At 31.6% G+C, this 18,929-nt stretch overlaps 1 protein-coding gene across 1 annotated transcript in view; it reads left to right on the top strand.

Moving 5' to 3' along the window:
- Positions 1 to 18,929, top strand: part of TBC1D5 (TBC1 domain family member 5) — a 373,122-nt gene that overhangs the window by 111,868 nt on the left and 242,325 nt on the right. Inside the window, exon 3 of the mRNA XM_023527949.1 lies at positions 11,829 to 11,898. Within this exon, the coding sequence (XP_023383717.1) occupies positions 11,829 to 11,898 (70 nt within the window). The remainder of the gene's footprint in view (positions 1 to 11,828; positions 11,899 to 18,929) is intronic.

Below are 18,929 nucleotides of genomic sequence, written 5' to 3'. Positions count from 1 at the left end.
GGAGGGACAAAATACTCCAACAAACAAACAAACAAGCAAACACCTCAACCACTAAGGAAGGGACAGGAATATCTACAGGAACTAGAATTATACCAGGAGAGAGGAAGGAATGCTGAGAAGGCATATACATGAGACCTTGGGACACAATGCTCATCTAAGACTAAGTCTTAATCAAAAGATGAAATAATTCTCTCCCCCATTTTTCCCTTTCTGCTGCCAGAATAACAAGTATCAAATCATAAGAAACTTGCAAGAGACTTACCTTTTCTGAGTACAAAGATTTCAGATTGAGTGTGGACCAGTTATGAGAAAAGAAAAAATTGGGGCACATTAAATACTCCATCCCCAACACAAGGTCTCACTATAGGAATTTGTAGTCTGTTGCACTGAGTTGTAGCCACATCAATGGCTAATTTCAAACCTACCTTGACTCCTAATTTAGATTAACTTGAAGCCCTATGGTAAAGTTCTAGTAGAAGGAAGCATATGCTCATTTCCAAGCATAAAAACTACCTTATCATTCTGCTTTATCAGACACTTGATGACAGTAATATGTAAGAACTTCAATAAGTCACAAAGCATATGAAAAAGCAAGAACAAAATACATTCAAAAGGACAACACAATCATCGAAAACAGATACAGCTGTGACACAAATATTGTACCTATCCCACATGGAATTTTTAAATAACTATGTATAATATGCTAAAGACACTAGTGGAAAAGCTGGACAACATGCAAGATCAGATGGTTAATTTCAGCAGAGAGATGAAACTTATATCAACAGATTGAATGGATATCCTGGAAATGTAAAACACAGTAACAGAAATAGAGAATGCCTATGACAAGATCATAAGTAGAATTGACAGACACCCCCCACTACCACAAAAAAAATCAGCAAACTAGAACTACCTCAATAGAAATAACTCAAATTGAAACAAAGAGAAAGATTAATTAAACAGAACAACCAAAAACCATAAGATAATATCAAATGGTACATGTAATTGGAATCCCAGAAGAAGAGAGGTACAGAAGAAATAATGACCGTTAATTTCCCCAAATTCATAACAGATACTAAACTACAGATTCAAGAAGCTCAGAGAGCACAAAGCAGAATACAGAAAACAAAGATAAATGGAATAATTTAAAAATGCAGGCAAATTATATTGAAACTGATATAAACAAAAGACAAAGAAATTCTTAAAGGCAGCCAGAAAAAATTATCATTGTTATAATAGTAATAGAAAACTAATACAAAATATTACACATAGAACTATGTAAGAGAGCAGATTTCTCTTCAGAAATCATGCAAGGTAGAAGGAGATCATGGAGTGATATCTTTAATGTGCTGAAAGGAAGAATAAATCAATTTAGAATTTTATACCCAATGAAAATATCTTTCAAAAATTAAAGAAAAAAAGACTTTTTAAAATAAGCAAAAACCATGTGAAATTTATTATTAGCAAACCAATAAGAAATGTTAAGAAATGTTAAAAGAGGGTTATCAGGCATAGGTAACATGATAGGACAAAGACACTTGGATCTATACAAAAAAAAAATAAGAGCATTGGAAGTGGAACAAATGTAAGTAAAATAAAATAACTTTTTTCTTAATTTTTAATTGCTCTAAAATGCGACTTAAGTAAAAAGTATAGCAATATATTATACATTTGTAAAATTAAAGTACATGACTACATGACTACAATAGCACAAAGGATGAGAAGGAAGAATTTGGAATATACTCTTGTCAGGTTCTGACATTACACTTGACTATATTATTTGAAGGTAGACACTGATGAATTAAATATATATTGTAAGCCTAGAGCAGGGATCGGGAGCTTTTTTCTTAAAGGGCAATATAATACTTATTTAAGGCTTGCTTGCTTAATGATCTCTGTTGCTGCACCCATCTCTTCCATCATATTGTGAAAGCAGCCTTAGTACCTAAACGAATGGACATAGCTATGTTTCGGTAAAACTTAATATACAAAAACAGTTAGCTGGCCCACAGGCCATGGTTTGTCAACCCCTGCTCTAGATCATCCATTAAAAAATACAGAGATATAAATAATAATTTAGTAGAGATGATCAGATAGAATCATAAAATATCCTCAACACAAAAGAAGGCATAAAACGAGAAAAAAAGAAATGAAGAACAGATGGAACAGAAACAAGAGAGCTAGCCGGATCCTATATTTTAATTCATTTATATCAATAAGCACATTAATAAGAATAGTCTAAGCACATCAGTTAAAAGGGAGACATTGTCCAAAAAAGATTTAAAAAAACAAGAAACATTTATATATTGCCTGCAAAGTCATTTAAATTAAAGATGTGGCAGGCTGAATAACGCACCCCTCCCCTAATACTTCTACATCCTAATCTCCAGAACCTATGAATATGTTACCTTACATGGCAGGAAATTATGTTGAGATCAGGAAATTATCATGGATTTTCTGAGTGGGCCCAGTCTAATCTTATGGGTCCTTAACAGCACAGTACATTTCACTGCCTCAATCAGAAATAAGTGACAACAGAAGAAGCAGGAGAGATACAAAGCGTGAGGATGTCTTGACTCATTGCTATAGCTTTGAAGATAGAAGAAGGCAAGGAATGTGCATGGCCTCTAGGAACTGGGAACTGTCCTCTACTTACACACCTTAAGGAATTGGGGACCTCAGTTTCTGAGGAACTGAGTTCTTTGAACACCCGAGTGAGCAAGGAAACAGATTATTTCCTAGAGCCTCCAGTAAAGTACATAGCCCTACTCATACCTTGGACTCATACCAGTGAGACCTGCGTTAGAATATTCTGACCTGCTGAACTGTAAGATAGTATATCTGTGGTGTTTTATGCTTCTAAGCTTTTCATAATTTGTTATAGCAGCAATAGAAAACTAACACAAATGACGTAGACAGATCAAAAGTAAATGGATGGAGAAAGATGTACCATGAAAACATTAAACAAAAGAGAGCTGGAGTAACTATTAATATCAGACTAAGTAGGCTTCAAAACGATTGTTATTAGGGATAAAAAGGGCATTACATATGATCGTGTCTGGCTTATTTCACTTAACATAATGCTTTGAGGTTCAGCCATGTTTTAGCATGTATTAGTATTTTGTTCCTTTTGTATTGTTGAATAGTATGCCATTGTATAAATGTACCACAGTTTATTAGATTATTCAATGGTTGGTGGATATTTGTATTGTTTTCAGTTTGGGGCTATTATAAATAATGCTGCTGTAAACATTGACCATAGACCTTCAAGTAGACATATGTATTCATTTCCCTTGGGTAGACTCCTAAGAGTAGAATTGCTGGGTTAAATGGTGAATTTATATATAACTTTTGAAGAAATTGCCATACTGTTTTCCAAAGTAACTACATTATTTTACACTCCTACCAGCAATGTATGAGGCTAGTTTCTCCACATCTTCACTAATACTTCTATATTGTCTTTTTGTTTATAGCTACTCTTTTGGCTTGATTTAGCTATTGTTATTGTTATAGTCCATGGGAAAGACAGAAAGCTAATACAAGACATCAGGATTTTTTTTTTAACAATTGAAAAAGAATTTGTCCGTATCACTTGTGCATGCAAGGCTACATCTAACATGAAGTAGCTATACAATATAGTCTGTACCTAGTTTGACTATTACTAATGAGAACATAATTAGATTATATTGATAATTTGCATAGTATGATTTTGATGTTTTTAAAAAGGTTTGAATTTTGAAGATCTACTAGGAGTCTGTATTGTCTCAAAGTTTTCTGAGGCTCTGTTTATTTTATTTTTTTAATCTTGTGTTGCTTTCTTCTTCAAATTGGATAACTAATAATTGATCTATCTCCTAGTTCATTAACTTGTCACATCAACCCCGTGATGTTATGGAGCCCATCTAGTGAATTTTTTTTTATTTCAGATACTGTACAGTTTAAAATTTTTCATTTGATTCTAATAGTTTCTTTTTTTATTTTTTTAACGTTGACTCCTATCTTTCCATTTACTTCAGGAGTGTGCACTGTTGCTTCAAGGAGAGAAGTTATAGTAGCTTCTTTAAAACTTTATTGATTGCAAATCTGGGTCTTCTCAGGGTCGGCATCTGTTGGTTATATTATGCCGTGCGACACTTGGCCAGATTTTCCAGGTTCTTGGTATATCATGTAATTTGAGATTATGTCCTGAAAATTTTAAATACTTTGTTTTGAAACTCTAGATTTTGTTAAATCTTCTAGAGAATTTTTTTCTTTTTCCTTTCTCCTTTACTTTTCTTTTTTCAGTCAGCTCAATTCGGTCCAGACTACCAATTCAGCTTTGCCTTCTGTGGATGGTGGTTTCAGTGTCAGTTACCCTCAAATTGCTTCACCTTGAAGTTCATTTCAGATTATCTTTTAAAAGCTTCAAACCTTAGCATGTTCTGTTTCTACTTAAAATGTTTAAGATGACTTTCACGAAGTCCTAGTACATGCATATCTCTAGTAGAGTACTCTTCATCCCTTTATTTGGTTAGTGACCTCTCCTCTCTCATGTGTGTTTGTACAGTAGGGTGTGTAACTTAAAAAAATTTTTCAAAGTTGTCATAGTACATCTCTTCTGCTAAACTTTCAACAAAATCAGGGATGACTGAGATGGATTTTGAGCTTTTACTTACAACCACTATATCACCAACACTAAAATATAGAAGGGGCTCAACACATGATTGTTGAAAGAATAAAAAAAGTAGAAGAGCTATCACATGATCCAGGTACATGACTAGGAGTGTGAATCAGAATCTTAGTTAGGGCTCATAACTACTATGAATGCTATTTTTTTATATTCTAAAAGTATAGTTGAATTTTGTATATTGCACATTTCCTTGCAAGTTTAAAGGAAGAGTCATTACTTTTTTTACATATTTCTATTTATTATCAGGTTTAAAAAATCACCTCCACTAATAAATAATTATACTTTATCATAAAATGGTCAATAGAAATGAATTTATGGATTTAGATTCTTTCTTTGAAAATCAGATTTCAGTACAATTCTTTAATGTCATAAGAAAAATAATTTGCAAAAAGACATTTTTATGGCTCAATTCAAGTGTTTTTGAAATTTTTTTATTTGAAGGAAATGATAAACATTAAAATTTTTTTGATATTGTATTTGAGGATTTTAGATTACTGTATTTAATGTGATTTAGTTTAGTAAATTGTAAGACTAAAGATATGTTTGAGAATATTTACCTTTGGTTCTTCACCTGAGCTTTGCCGTTTTATAGTTAAAATACTCATTTATGCTTTTTTACATAGATTTTTGATATAAGAATTTGTTCAGTTAGCTTTTATTTAAAAGACAAAAAATATGATTACTTATCCTGTTTCATGAATGGTAATTTATGTTTCAAATAGTTCCCACTTTATTTTTCATACCTAAAAGGGAGATATTTCATATTAACTATCTAAAGTTAAGTACTTGGGGTTAATGGCTATCTCTCCATTTTATGAGGTCTTGTCTACTAGATCATAAATCAGTCTTAAAGAATCTAGCACTGATTGTAACACATAGTGAAAATGGGAAGCACCCAAAGGAATCTGTTTTGTGGAAAAATATATTTTTATACATTGAAGAAAAATAATTAATATAAATATTTTACAGTTACTCTTTGAAAAATTTATAGAAAATAAAATAGGACTTTGATACCAGATCTGTTGTTATTTTCTTTAGCAAATAATATGTATGTTACTTTTGTTATATGTATTTATTTAGGCCCTGAACAGATAATTTAATGTCAAGATTGGAATTCCCTAAGTTTCTATGAAAAGCTATTTGTGTGTATATATAGGGGGTGCAGGTGCGGATATTTCATTAAAACTTTTTTAAGACTAGTAGCAAAACTAAAAATGTCAGTCGAATGTCAGTTAAACCAAATTGTTATTAGTAAGAAAAAATATTTAGCAAAGGGCAAATTACATAATAATTATCCTTGGACTTAATATTCTTTTTTTAAATTTAAAGAAATAATTTTCAAATATTCTTTGTCAATGCATTTACTTTTGAGGAAGCTCTTCCCAAAATCTATTTTGTTGTTTATCTGCTTAGTATAAATGTGTTTTGTAACTCTCTAAATTACAGCATTGGCACTGTGCAACTTTTTTGTAGGAAGGTGCTTTTGAGGACCACATAGGCCAATAGTAGTATTCTGCTTGTCATCTCCAATCCACATCCTCCCCCCAGTAATCAGTACATGTTACTGGTCACATTAGGGTAATGTACAGAGCTGGCATAGCTCAATGCTTTTTCTGTCTCCTGCCTGCTCACACTTGTTGTTGAACCCCTCTAGTGAATTTTTTATTTCAGCTATTGTATTTTTCAGCTTCAGAAATTTTTTCCTTTTATTATTTCCATCTTATTATTGATATTCTTATTTTGTTCATTCTTTGTTTACCTGATTTCCTTTCCTTCTTTATTTATGTTTTCTTTTTGCTCTTTGAGCTTCATTTAAGAAATTGTTTTAAAATCTTTGTCTAGTAAATCTAATTTTTAAATTCCTCGGGGTTAGTTTCTGTCAATTTATTTTTCTTCCTTTGATGAACCATGCTTCCTGTTTCTTTTATCCTTTGCAATTTTTTTTTTTTTTTTGGTTGACAACTGGATATTTTAACATTATAATTTGGTATCTCTTGATAGCAGATTCTCCCCTTCAGCAGGGTTTGCTGTTTTTTATATTTTTAACACTGTTTCTTTCTGATCATGCACCTTGCCCTGGGCATGTTCATGGCCTTCTACTTTCCCCTTTATACCTAGATATTCTTGAATGTCCTAATTTCCTAAAGAAACTCTCACCAGGCCTTTGGTGGTCAATTTTATGTTGCACTTGTACTCTTTTGCCCTAGTCTTTTGTATCTGCTGGCTTTACTTTGGCTTGCAGTGTGTTGAAAAGCAATGCCCACCACCTTTTTTGAAGAGACGAGCATCGTGTGTCAGTCCTTCAAGTTAGAACACATTTGCCCAGTAATTTGCAAATATGGTCTGTTCTGCTCCCTGTGGAACCTCTAGGTTCTGCACTCTGGGAATTGGCTTTTCTCTTCAAGACAGTGGCTGTAACTGGGTGGAGATGGGGATAGGGCAAGAACAGGTAAAAACGCCACAAGCTTTCAATCTGTCTTTCTTGATTCATTGTTCATTTGATTTTTGTAAATCTTTGACTGTTTTCCAGAGTGGTTTTAAAGTAGTTTTTAGTGTTTCTGTTGGAGTATGAGAATCTAGAGTTGTATATTCCACCACTCTGTTGTTGTCACTTTGCTTTCTTTTTAAAGAATTCCATTAATGATTCAATAGGAATAACAAAAACTCTATCTACTTAAATTAACATTGTCCACTTGAAATTTTACTTACTTCGAATAGCTCCTGTGTATCCCAGTTTTACATCTGAATTTTCATTATCTAAAAAATAATTTGAAAATATTACATAGAGAACTAAATATGGCCATTAAATCATTAGACTGCAGATAAATTAACAATAATCAAGAAAATTACTAAATACACAAATTTTCTGTATTTACTGGCGCCCTGGCTTTTAGGTCTACCGGGAGGTCCTGGATTTTAGCATAAATAATTTGCCTAGAGAGGCTGTTGTTTACCTGGTTCCTGAAATGTGGTGATATTCTTAGTGTGGCTATTGTCTTCATAGATAACTCTGAGTTATTATGCTTTGCCTTCACTGTTTATCATCATATGAATATACTTAATTCAGAGATATTTTTTGAATCATTACTTTAAGTGGGATTTTAAATGTAACTAAAACATTTCAGTAGTAATGCTAATTAATTTAAAAGACACAAGAGGTTTTAGGTCTTTACATTAACATTTATGACATCTTATCCTATCACAACTAAAACGTGTTTACCTACCGCTTCGTTTTCAGTAAGTTTGAACCAGATATTTTTTTCCTCCCTTACTGTTAAATATTCAGTACACACACTTGGTGACATTTCTCTAACAATTCAGAGATAAACCTGTTCTTTTTTATGTAATACTTTTCAAAAATCATACCTAGTGTGTGACGTGAGACTTAAAATTTGATTTTTCTTTTTTTTTTTTTTTAAGATATAAACTGAAGACACAAATGAGTACATGTGCTTATCATAGCATTATTCTGGTTCTTTTTTAACCTAACATAACTTAAAATCTCCGGTTCTCCCTTCATGAAGCAGATGTTTGTACATAAAAAGCACTATGGAAATCTATTGTAAACCTTCTTTTAGTGTGATCTCAGCAGTGCACAGATAGATACTATAAATGACCTTAGCTAAACATGACTGTAGTAAAAGCAAAAATGGAGTCCAGAATTCGATTTTCCTGTTTTGAAATTTAAGTCACCATTATATGTATTATTGGCTTAATAAGTTAGATACCAGTATATTAGAAATTACTAGTGGAAAATAAAATACTATGCTCTTTGTACCCTCATATAAAACAATATAATTACAAGCAGTTTTTTCGAATCAACCAACTTATTTTGTGAATGTTATGAACTCATTTTACAAAGTTACTTACCAACTAATGAAAAATGAATGTGTTATGTAAATTTCAGACTTTAATGGTCACAAGTAATTGATGAACTGTCTATAAATATATAATGTTGAACAATTCTGTACTCCATGTATAGTAGCAAAATATGTGTGTTATATATTATATGTAATTTATGCATTTATTTGAAATTTACTCAGTAAATACATCCACATTATTTTATTGGTTAGTTTACATTGAATATTGAAATACCTTTAAAATTACAATTGTATTACTCTATTAAATTATCTTTCAAGGAGGTGAAAGAAAGTCTGTTATCTTAAATCACATTTAAGTATTTGTTTATTTGATCGTTTAAAGGTCTTTGTGTAAGATTCCTTTAATAATGTGTGTGTTTTGTGTGTATGTGTGAGAGAGAGGAAGGAGGGAAGGAGGGAGTGGGGAGAGAGAGAGAGAAAGGAAGGGAGGGAAGTAGAGAGTGGCAGGGAGAGAGAGTGAGAGGAAGAAAGAGAGATAAAAGGAGAAAAGAGAACCTTAATGCTGAAAATAGCCTATGCATCCTTGTTACAATTACTGCTACCTGGTAACTTAGTTCAAGAATCAGAACAGCAACTAAAAACATCATATTAAACTCTCTTGCACCCTCTGTTGTTTTTTTGGGGGAACACTACACATACCTTCCCATGATTATTAATATTAGGCTTATTACAATCCCTGATAAAATTAATAGTTAGTTTATTATACTTAGCTCCAAATTAAATTGATAGTGAAATGATACTTGCTTTTAATTCTTATTTGTTGTTTCTTGTGTTACTGATACGTTTTTATTGTATAACAGCTTAAAAGTGAAAGATGAGCCTTTCTATTTTTTTTATTTTTCCTATTTACCAGTTTTAAGCCCCTCTAAATGTTTCATACGAATGAGAGCCTCTACAGGAGATAGCACACTCTGTATACAATTTTCAGAATTATAAATTCTATTTTTTTTGTAAACCTTTCAATTGTAAGACAATTTTCTTCCAAAATAAGAGTCTGGAATCGTCCATACTAAAATTAAGAATTTATAACTGTAAGGAACAGATGTTTTCATAAACATTTGCTATAATTAATTTCAACTAGAGAATTGAAGGAACAAAGCAATCTTTCCTGCTTCAAAACTTTATTGCCTTTTCCTCGTGTAGCAAACTCTGAATATTTTCTCTGATATTGTTTAGAGAAACAATTGTACTCCTTATTTGGTATGTGTTTGAGAAAGAAAAACTGCTTTTTTCCCTTACTACCATCCTTTGAAAGTTACATTTAATGTGATATATGCATTTCAAAACAGGTATAAAATGAAGAACACTCTTGTAATATATTATGACAAAACCTAGTTGTTTAAAAAAAACAAAAGTCTCTTAATTATTTGAATGATATTACATTTGATCTGATAATTTTCAGCAGAAGGCAAGAAATATTCTATTGGTAAGATTTTATGTATTTAAGTAATCATAATCTTTCGTTTTAAAGAGAAAGAAGGCTTATATCTTTAATATATGATATAGTACTTATTCTATGCTGATTATGGAGTGTTTCACAGGAAATGTCTGCAAGCTGTTAAATAACATGTGTTGTAGGAAATTTTCATTTAGCAAGACAGAGACTAATCTCCCTTAATTTTTTTTATTTATTGTAATACCATTAATTTTTTTAAAGAAAATGAAATATGTTGAGTGAGTAATCTTATGGTACCCGTGTTTTCAAAGAATTAAAATATACCCAACTAGATTAATCTTAAACATTTAAGTGTTTTCGGATTATTTCCTTCTGTAATAATCGTCAACATTTTCAAATGCTGTAATCTGTTTTAGGATTTTTGTTTAATTAAAAAAAGCTGAAAGTACATTTTCAAAAAAAGAGTAGAGTTAAAAGTTCAGTACGTGGGCTCAGTCCAGCTCTCGTCCTCCTAAACACTTAGGTGCAGCTGCAAAGAAATTGAAGAGAACCAACATTTTTGACTAATCTGTCAACTATAAAATGTGCAAAGAAAAATAGGTAGCTGTCATTAAAATTACATTTCAGCTTTCAATAATCATTTAATGAGTAGCATAATTATATAAGTATGGTATTTTAAGTACTATACTCAATAATTAAAAATAATCTTATCTTTAAAGTGAAAGCTCTGTAATTACTATTTGACTTACCCAGACCACTGTGATGATCTCCAGTGGCACCTTAGGTTGTTCAAAGTGGATTAAAAGTATAAATTTAAAATTAGATATATCATTCAATTATTTGGCTTTAAAAATCATAAAAATGAATGTAACCTAGTGTTTTTAAGTTACATGACAGGAATTAAGTGTATAAAATGTAATCGGATAGTAATCTCTTTAATTTGTTTCTAAGAATAAATAATGTTTTATAGTAGTATACTATGGTTTCATAAAACTGTACTTCGAAGTGTATATTGTAAAATTTAAAGTATTAAAATTAAATTTCTGTCAATAAGAATATGTATTTTATATTGTAGGATTGGTAAGAACTTTTTAACTTCTTTCAAAATTTTCTTTTTATTGTATAATTGTTAAACTGATAGGTATGAATTTTTTCTAAATCTGAATTTATGAATCTGCCAGTTTTTTGTGACAGTTTTTTTCCCCTGAATGTTTGATATTACCAAGTGAGGGAGCAATACTTTTTGATGTAATTTTTTTCATTTTTTAAACTGCTGAACTTTTGCCCACCGTTAAAACCTAAAGTTTTGGGAACAGTGTTAGGTGTATGCAGAGCTCACTGGACTGCGTTTTTGATTGGTCTCTCCCAAGTCTGCTTTCTGTTTTACCTTTCTCCCTAACTGACCCCTAGATAGTAGTTCGTTAGAGCACTGGGGGCTGGGAAACATTCCAGGTCTGCCCTCTGCCTGCCTTCTTTGACTATACCCTGTGGCCATGATGGGTGACTTGGCCTCTAGCAAAAAGGTTCTTTTTGTTTATGAACATTAGTCTGTGATTCAATTGTTTATAAATTTTGGTTTGTCGGTGACTCATAAGAAGAAAATGTCTGTACTGTACTTCATTTGTTTCCGTTAGCAATTACTTTGGTAGTATTTCTATCCAAATTCCTAAAAATTAGGAGCAGTGATTTTGGTTTATATTTTAGCATCAAAATAAAATTTTGGCCTAAAGGGCTCTGATTACAAAAGACATTTGGGGGAGAGATAAGGAGATATATGCTTTTTGACTCAATATACTGCATAGAGCTGTCAGACAGTAGCTTTTCAACTAAAATAATCAGTTTTATAATCTCCATTATTTCAGTGTTTTTTAATTTTTTTTTCCAGGAGATTCAAATAAAAATGGAAGAAGAACAAATTCTACTTTAGATTCTGATGGGACTTTTAATTCCTATAGGTAGGTGATGAATACATAGATAAATGATATTACAAGTTAATGTACAAAATACCTAATCTTACAGGAATTTGATCTTAGAGTAGTTAGAAATTACTAACTGTTATTTTAAAAATATGACTAATGTAAATATCGTGTTGTGTGATTGTTCTGCAGACTTATTGAATAATGGAAAATGTAAGACTAATTTCTTGAATAAATGGTCTTTTGATAGATATCCATTGTTAACCTATAGTAGGATAACTGGAATGAATGGACATATAGATTAAGCTTCATTATAATCAATTTTTGTTTTTGTTTTTCCAGTATATTTGTTACAGTACTAAAGACTTCTTTTTGTTTGTTTCTTGCTAGAACTGAGAGTACTGTTTATGAGCATCTAAGAGAATATAAAATGTAATCTGTGGTTACATTAAGTGCTGTTTGTTAATATTTCTTTTGGCTTTTCAGCAAACAGGGCAGTTACATCTCAATTAGTGATTTTTTTAAAAAAGGATACACTAGTTAAGAAAACATGTATCATATCTAGTCTTTGGTTAATATTCTCCTTATAACTTGAATTTGCTTGAGTAAGTGTTTATGGAATTTGTACCCTCATAACAGAGAAACCTAGGAAGAAGAAAGATTAAAGTATTTCCAGTAATATTTCAAACTTTATATTCTGAACCAAAATGATGTAAGAACCAGGTTTTCTTTTAGGGAAAAAAGTACAGATTCAATAGTAGTACATTTTGGCATTATAGATAGCAATGCAGATTCTTGAAGAAATACTTTAATTGGAGTACATTGTCCTTATGGTTAATTAGTTCTGATACTTGTATAATGACACTATAAAATATATGCAAGAACCACACTGTACACTTGGAAACTCATTTGAATATTAAGCTGTCACTCCTTCTTTTCTATAGCAGATATGGAATTTATGCTTAGAATCTTTATATTTTTATTGAAATACATATTCTGTATCCCTAATTGGAACTGTGTCATTTGTTTCTTCAGATCCCAGGCAAGCTTTTACATCTAGAGTAAGGCCTCATATACAGGAAACACTCAGTAAGAATGTGGTAAATGTGAAAGTTTTTACCATTTGTTTATGAATTCCAGAAATTAGATGGTAATTGAAACACTTGACATCTTTATTTTATACCATTTGGGGTCTGTATAAATAATCAGCCATTCAGGTGTCACAGATACTACAAAAGGCTTATGTTCCCATGGTGTTTTAGAAGGTATTATCACAGCAGTAAAGCTCAAATGTTGTCATTATATTTACACTGTACCCATCCTACCTTATAAATGTTGGAATTCTCCAAATCCTTCGTTTAGTGCTGAAATATAATATAAACTTGGAATTTGACATTAAATGATAGGTAGATATCCTATGTCTGAACATGTTACAGCTGATCACACCAAAACATAGGTGAATGTAAAAGATAGTTAGATAAATATTCATGATTTGTAATGTAACTGAGGAATATTAATATAATTTATTTGAAATCTTTGAGATAATATCATTATTAGATATAAATACAATAAAAATAACCAAAACAAAAGGCAAATAAATATATATTTCACAGGAAGGAAAATCTATATGTATATAAATTTTGTTGTTGAAAATCTATATGTATATAAATCTATATGTATATAAATTTCGTTGTTGAAATATATAAACAATTCTATTTGTTTAGCTAATTATAGTAAATAATGGACATAATATAAAGTTAAGAGAAATGTTTTCATGTGAATGCGCAGTATTATCTTGTAGTTTATTTTATTCTTGAGTAGTTTGAAGATTGAAGTATCAGTATTATTGAGTGATAATTGTATTTTGAAAATGGGACTTCTAATGCAACTTTGCACAATAAATACTAATGTTAACTAATATATGTTTAATGATTGCCCGTCAGTGCTGTAATGTTAGGATATTAATTAATTGTTGTGATTAAAAAGGCAAGATAGAAAACTCAGGTAGTACAGTATATAAAAACAAGCTTTTAATAGTTGGCAGGCCAGTGCTGTTATTAAATAGTATTATAGTATTTAAGGTGTGAAATGAATATTTTTCTACTTAGTAGGCAATAGCTCTTACAATATAATGAGCTTACTTGTGAATTTGACACTTGGGTTAAATGCAGAATTCATTGGAGCACAGCTCTGGGGTATATTTTCATATTAAGGTTAACTGATAAAATCCAGGAATTGTTGCAGAATCACATGAAAATGGCAACAGAATTGTCAGTAAAATTCACTTTTGAAAATGAAAATTATTTTTCTCCTGCCACCATAGCTCTTTTAAACTAACTAGAAATAGGTTGTTGGAAACATTTGAATATTCCAACCCTCAAACATTCTAACAAGTCTACCTTTGTATTATTTAAACTGGCTCAGAAACTCTGACCTTCCTTCACAGTTAGACAGTTCTGGCTGTCAGCCTAGTATGAACATACTCAAGCTGTATATACTTGTGTCCAGGATAATGATTAGCATTAGTTTGTTATCTATAAAATGAACATTATAATGTCTAACCTGCTTCCTTCTTACAGTCATTTTAAAGGCTGAGACAAAATGTCTAAGATAAAGCTTTTGGAAAATCTAAATGTAAAGTAATGGCATTATTATTCTTCTTTTGTGCTTACCTTCTGTAAATTGTCAACTTGTCCTCATTTAACATTCCAACAGGTGTACCCTTTTATAGCATATGCTAGGTTTTATTAACTTTTGAATTCAGGCCTGAATTACTCACCTAAATCTGTATCTTTCCATTATTAGTTTGTATTATTGTAGTCTTAGATTTTCCATTTCAAGAGGGCATAGCCTCTGTTTTTTGTTGTTGTTTTGTTTTTATGTTTGTTAATAATACCTAAACATAGTGAGTTGGTTCAGATCCTGACTCCAGATACGTTAGAGACTTTGGACAAGTGTTACCCTGACTTTCCTCACCTTTGAAATGGGCGTAATAAAACACACTTATTATGAGGAGTTAATGGAGTGGACTCATGTGTTAAATGCTGAATAAATATTAGCTGCTTTCATCTTCCACTCAGTGTCATCGTCATCATTAATTTTTTGGTAGTGTAGAGCTTTTTTACAGCGCTTTAATATAGAGGCACCAAAAAGAAGATTTAAAAATGTGTCTTAGCAGGAGAATAACTTTTGTCTATTATCAGAAAGGAAGCTAAGAACCAGTTTCACCAGAGGTTCAAAACTCTCAATCTCTGACTAATATTCTAGATTGCCTTTGTATATCAAAATTGTACACATAGTAAAGATAAAAGGAAGGTGTTTACTATCAGTATAAGTTCAGAGGAGAATTTTTGGAATTTCGACAAATTTTGAAATTTAAAGTTTACTGACTTTTACTATAACTTTGTGTGCCTAATGCTCATAGATTTTGTTTTTTATAGGCTAGGAGATTTTACTTTGGATTTGTGTCTTTTGTGGTTCTAGCTTCATTGATTCAAGATAGAGTACAGCTGCATTTAGCTCCTATGCCACCACTATGATTATTATATGATGGCTGGCCAATAGACTGCTTCATGTTTTGGAAGTTTTTGTTTAAATTTGATTATATATCTCCTAACTAATTTGCGGATGATGTGTTAAAATGGAAAATGCAAAAGAATTGAGAAGATATTATGCATTATATTTCGTAAGTTTTTAGAGACCAATTTTAAGATTTTCTGTCAGATTATATGAGCTTTCTCTTTTTCTTATGTAACCATTAAAACTGAGAGACCCCTTGCTGGGTATGAAAGAAAAGTAGTTTGCCAATTAGCAGTTGCAAAAGCTGTTTAACTAAGTAACTGTAGCACAAGACCACAAGGTAGAAAGAATATTCTCAGTACCATCCCCATCCCCTCTGCCCAAGGGCGGCTGACCTTCTCCTCTCCAAAGAGGCGAGCCCCTTGCCAGCACATATGACTACAGACTATTACATTAATCTGTTTAGCTGTAGTACCAGCTGCTTGCATGTTTTTAATTATCTTATTAGGTGGTATAACTGTGACCTATGAAATAAATTGAAGGTGAACATTTTTAAAGTTTTCTTCTTTTACCCTGTGTTTCTAAATATCTTTATTGATCAAATTATAACTTTCCACAAATGTTCATAGGAAGTCTATATGGCTTTTACGCCACTGTAATGCTTAAGTATTATGTCATAATTCCCAAATAGGAAATAACTTAATTTTTGTCTCATTAGGTTGTGTTTATATAGCCACAAATCCATGTTAAAATCCATTGGTTTAATAGTCAATTTAGTTAGAGAAAACTCAGACCAGTTATTGGCATTCTCTGGGAAACTCAAAATATTCCTTAATTTTCAAACATTGTCTTGGCATTGTATAAATGGGTAGGATAGCATGTAAATCACTGTAGATTGCTTTAAAATAAATTTGAATGTTTTAACTCTGATTTTCTAGATTTTGTATATACACTAGTAAGTCGTCTGGCCTACCCTAATTATTTTAAAATTTTAATTTCACATGCTACCATTTCTGAGTATATTTTCCCAAGCTGTGCTGTTAGGAAAAATGTACTGTCATCTAGATTTTGACAATTGGATAATTTTCAAATAATACTTTGTAAATGAGATGTTGACTCCACAAGACACAGTTCAAAATAATAGCAACCAATGGTGGTCCAGTTATAAGTCAGAGCCAAGAAACAAAGGCTGTAGTAATTTAGTTGTAACCCCTGGTGTTAAATTAAAAAATAATGGTAGTTAGATGCAAAAGGATTGCAAAATACTTATGTGTGTCTTATGTGTGAATTAGTAAATCCTACAGTGGTGAAAGTAAGGTGACTTGAGACTTGAAACATTTATAAAGACCTTGGTTACCTAAAAAGTACAGTGCATTATTTATGCTTTTAAATTAAGAAGTATTCATACTTTTTGGCTTCTCATTTTTTCCCTCCAAAGAAATATTATATTTAGTATTTCAAAAGAACTTTTATTGAACAAATAAAAGGAACTTTTTCCCTTTCTATATATTATTTTGTTTCTTTCCAGGAAAGAAAATAAAAAGCCACTTGTCTCTAAAGTGATGGCATGATAATTTCTTAATAATGATCAGAGCTTCCAAAGTGGCCTCCCTGTCTCAATATGGTATGTTCTGTAGTCCACAGAGTCAGAGCTGTTTAAGTCGGTAAAAAAGTTTAAAAATTTAGTTGGCTTAGTTCTTTTAATCTAAAAGTTAAACCTTTTCCTGAATTGGAAAAAAAATACATTAATTTGAACTTACTTTAGTCATAGAGTAAATTTCAAAAAATTAAGCTTCAAGGTATATCACAAAGATTTTTATGTATCCTCTTTACATATAATAAGTAATTTGGGAGGAACTGGAAAACAGCCTTCCATCATTTACATTCTTTTGTGGTATAATACCTCTTTTTCCCCCCATTTGTATGTAAGAGGGTAATATATCTCTTGAAATAACAGTGAAGCAGTGATTCAAAGTTAGAGTAGAGGTAATAGGGCAAAATCATACTTTGGATTTAAAGTTCAGAAATACAGGTCGTGGTTATACTCTTCATATAAATTTGTTAATCTGTTATTTTTAAGAATATGAATTCATAGAATCATTTGACTTGTTGAAAGTAACACTATTAGTCCATTTGGTTTATATACATGAAGTTTGCTATAACAAAATACCAGAGCTTATAAACAAGAGAAGTTTATTTCTCACAGTTCTAGGGGCTGGGAAGTTCAAAGATTAAGGCGCTGGCAGATTTGGTGTCTGTCGAGAGCCCCTTTCTGGTTCCTAGAGAGAGGCTTGCCTGAGTTCTCATATGGTAGAAGAGGTGAGAGAGCTCTCTGGAGACTTGTTTTGTAAGGGCACTAACTCCATTCATGAGAGGTCCACCCTCATGGCTAAATCATCTCCACACCCTGCCTCCACACACCATCACATTGGTTGTTAGGATTCAACATATGGATTTGGGGAAGGGGTGGGGGAACGCACATTCATTCCATAGCATATAGTAAAGAAAATAGAGACCAACCTAAATTCTCCATCTCATTCCACCACCACTTGTCATCTTAAGTTCCTAATGCCTCGCCATTTAAATTATTTTTTAGGGCATCATAGCTTAGTAAGTAGATGAGAAAGGAGGGCCTGGAATTAGGGTTTCTTTCTTGATCCATCACTTCGATGTGCTGCCTGTATTAGATGGAGAATCTGTGTAATTATATGGCACAAACTCTAAGTTCTTAAGACTATTACATGATTTAGAGAAACAGTTTGGCAAAAGCACACAGATAGAAATAAGGTAGACTAAAGTTTACACCCTAGTTCCACCACTTACTATGTGTGACCTAAGGAAGGTAATTAACCCCTTTGATTCCTAGTAGCCTCGTTTGTAATAGTGTAATGTTAACAGCTCCAATGTCATGGAGTTACAGGGAGCATACCTACAAATGTGTAGAACACCTGGCCTGGTCAACTAACACGTAGTAAGTAACAAATATTAGTTTTTTTCACCTTTCTTTTCTTTTCTAAAATTTTCTTTAAAATTTAATCAACTTTTTTACCTAACAGAGTTGTCTTTTATCTCAGAAAAGTATTTTAAAATGCTAGATAATAGGCAACAAATGATATTTAAGGATCAGATCTGTAGTTATCTATAAAAGATCAGATCTACAGATATCTATAGTTACCTATAGATTATATAGGAGGATTATATAAAACCCATGTTTATACTTAGTCTCACAATCTCATTATCAAGTCGCACCACAACCTTTATAGTTAAATTATAGTTTCAGAGATCACAAAATATGTAACTTTTACATTTTCAAGAAACCAAAATCAGAATATTACCTTTTATTTTCATCTCCATAATGGAGCCACATGTGAGAAAAGAAACGAAAATCACATTCGAATGATGAATATATCTTCCTGAAATAGGTTTATTATTTTTATAATAGTGGAATTGGTCACTATCTATGCTTCTTTATCATTACAATCTGTCTGAACTAATTATTGATCACTTAAGGCTCTGGAAATATGTTACCTTCCATTTAAATAATTAACTGG

The sequence above is a fragment of the Pteropus vampyrus genome, unplaced genomic scaffold (assembly GCF_000151845.1).
Source record: "Pteropus vampyrus isolate Shadow unplaced genomic scaffold, Pvam_2.0 Scaffold1, whole genome shotgun sequence".
Classification (NCBI taxonomy): Eukaryota; Metazoa; Chordata; class Mammalia; order Chiroptera; family Pteropodidae; genus Pteropus; species Pteropus vampyrus.
The sequence above is the reverse complement of the archived record's forward strand: the minus strand, read 5'-3'. Positions and strand labels throughout refer to the sequence as shown.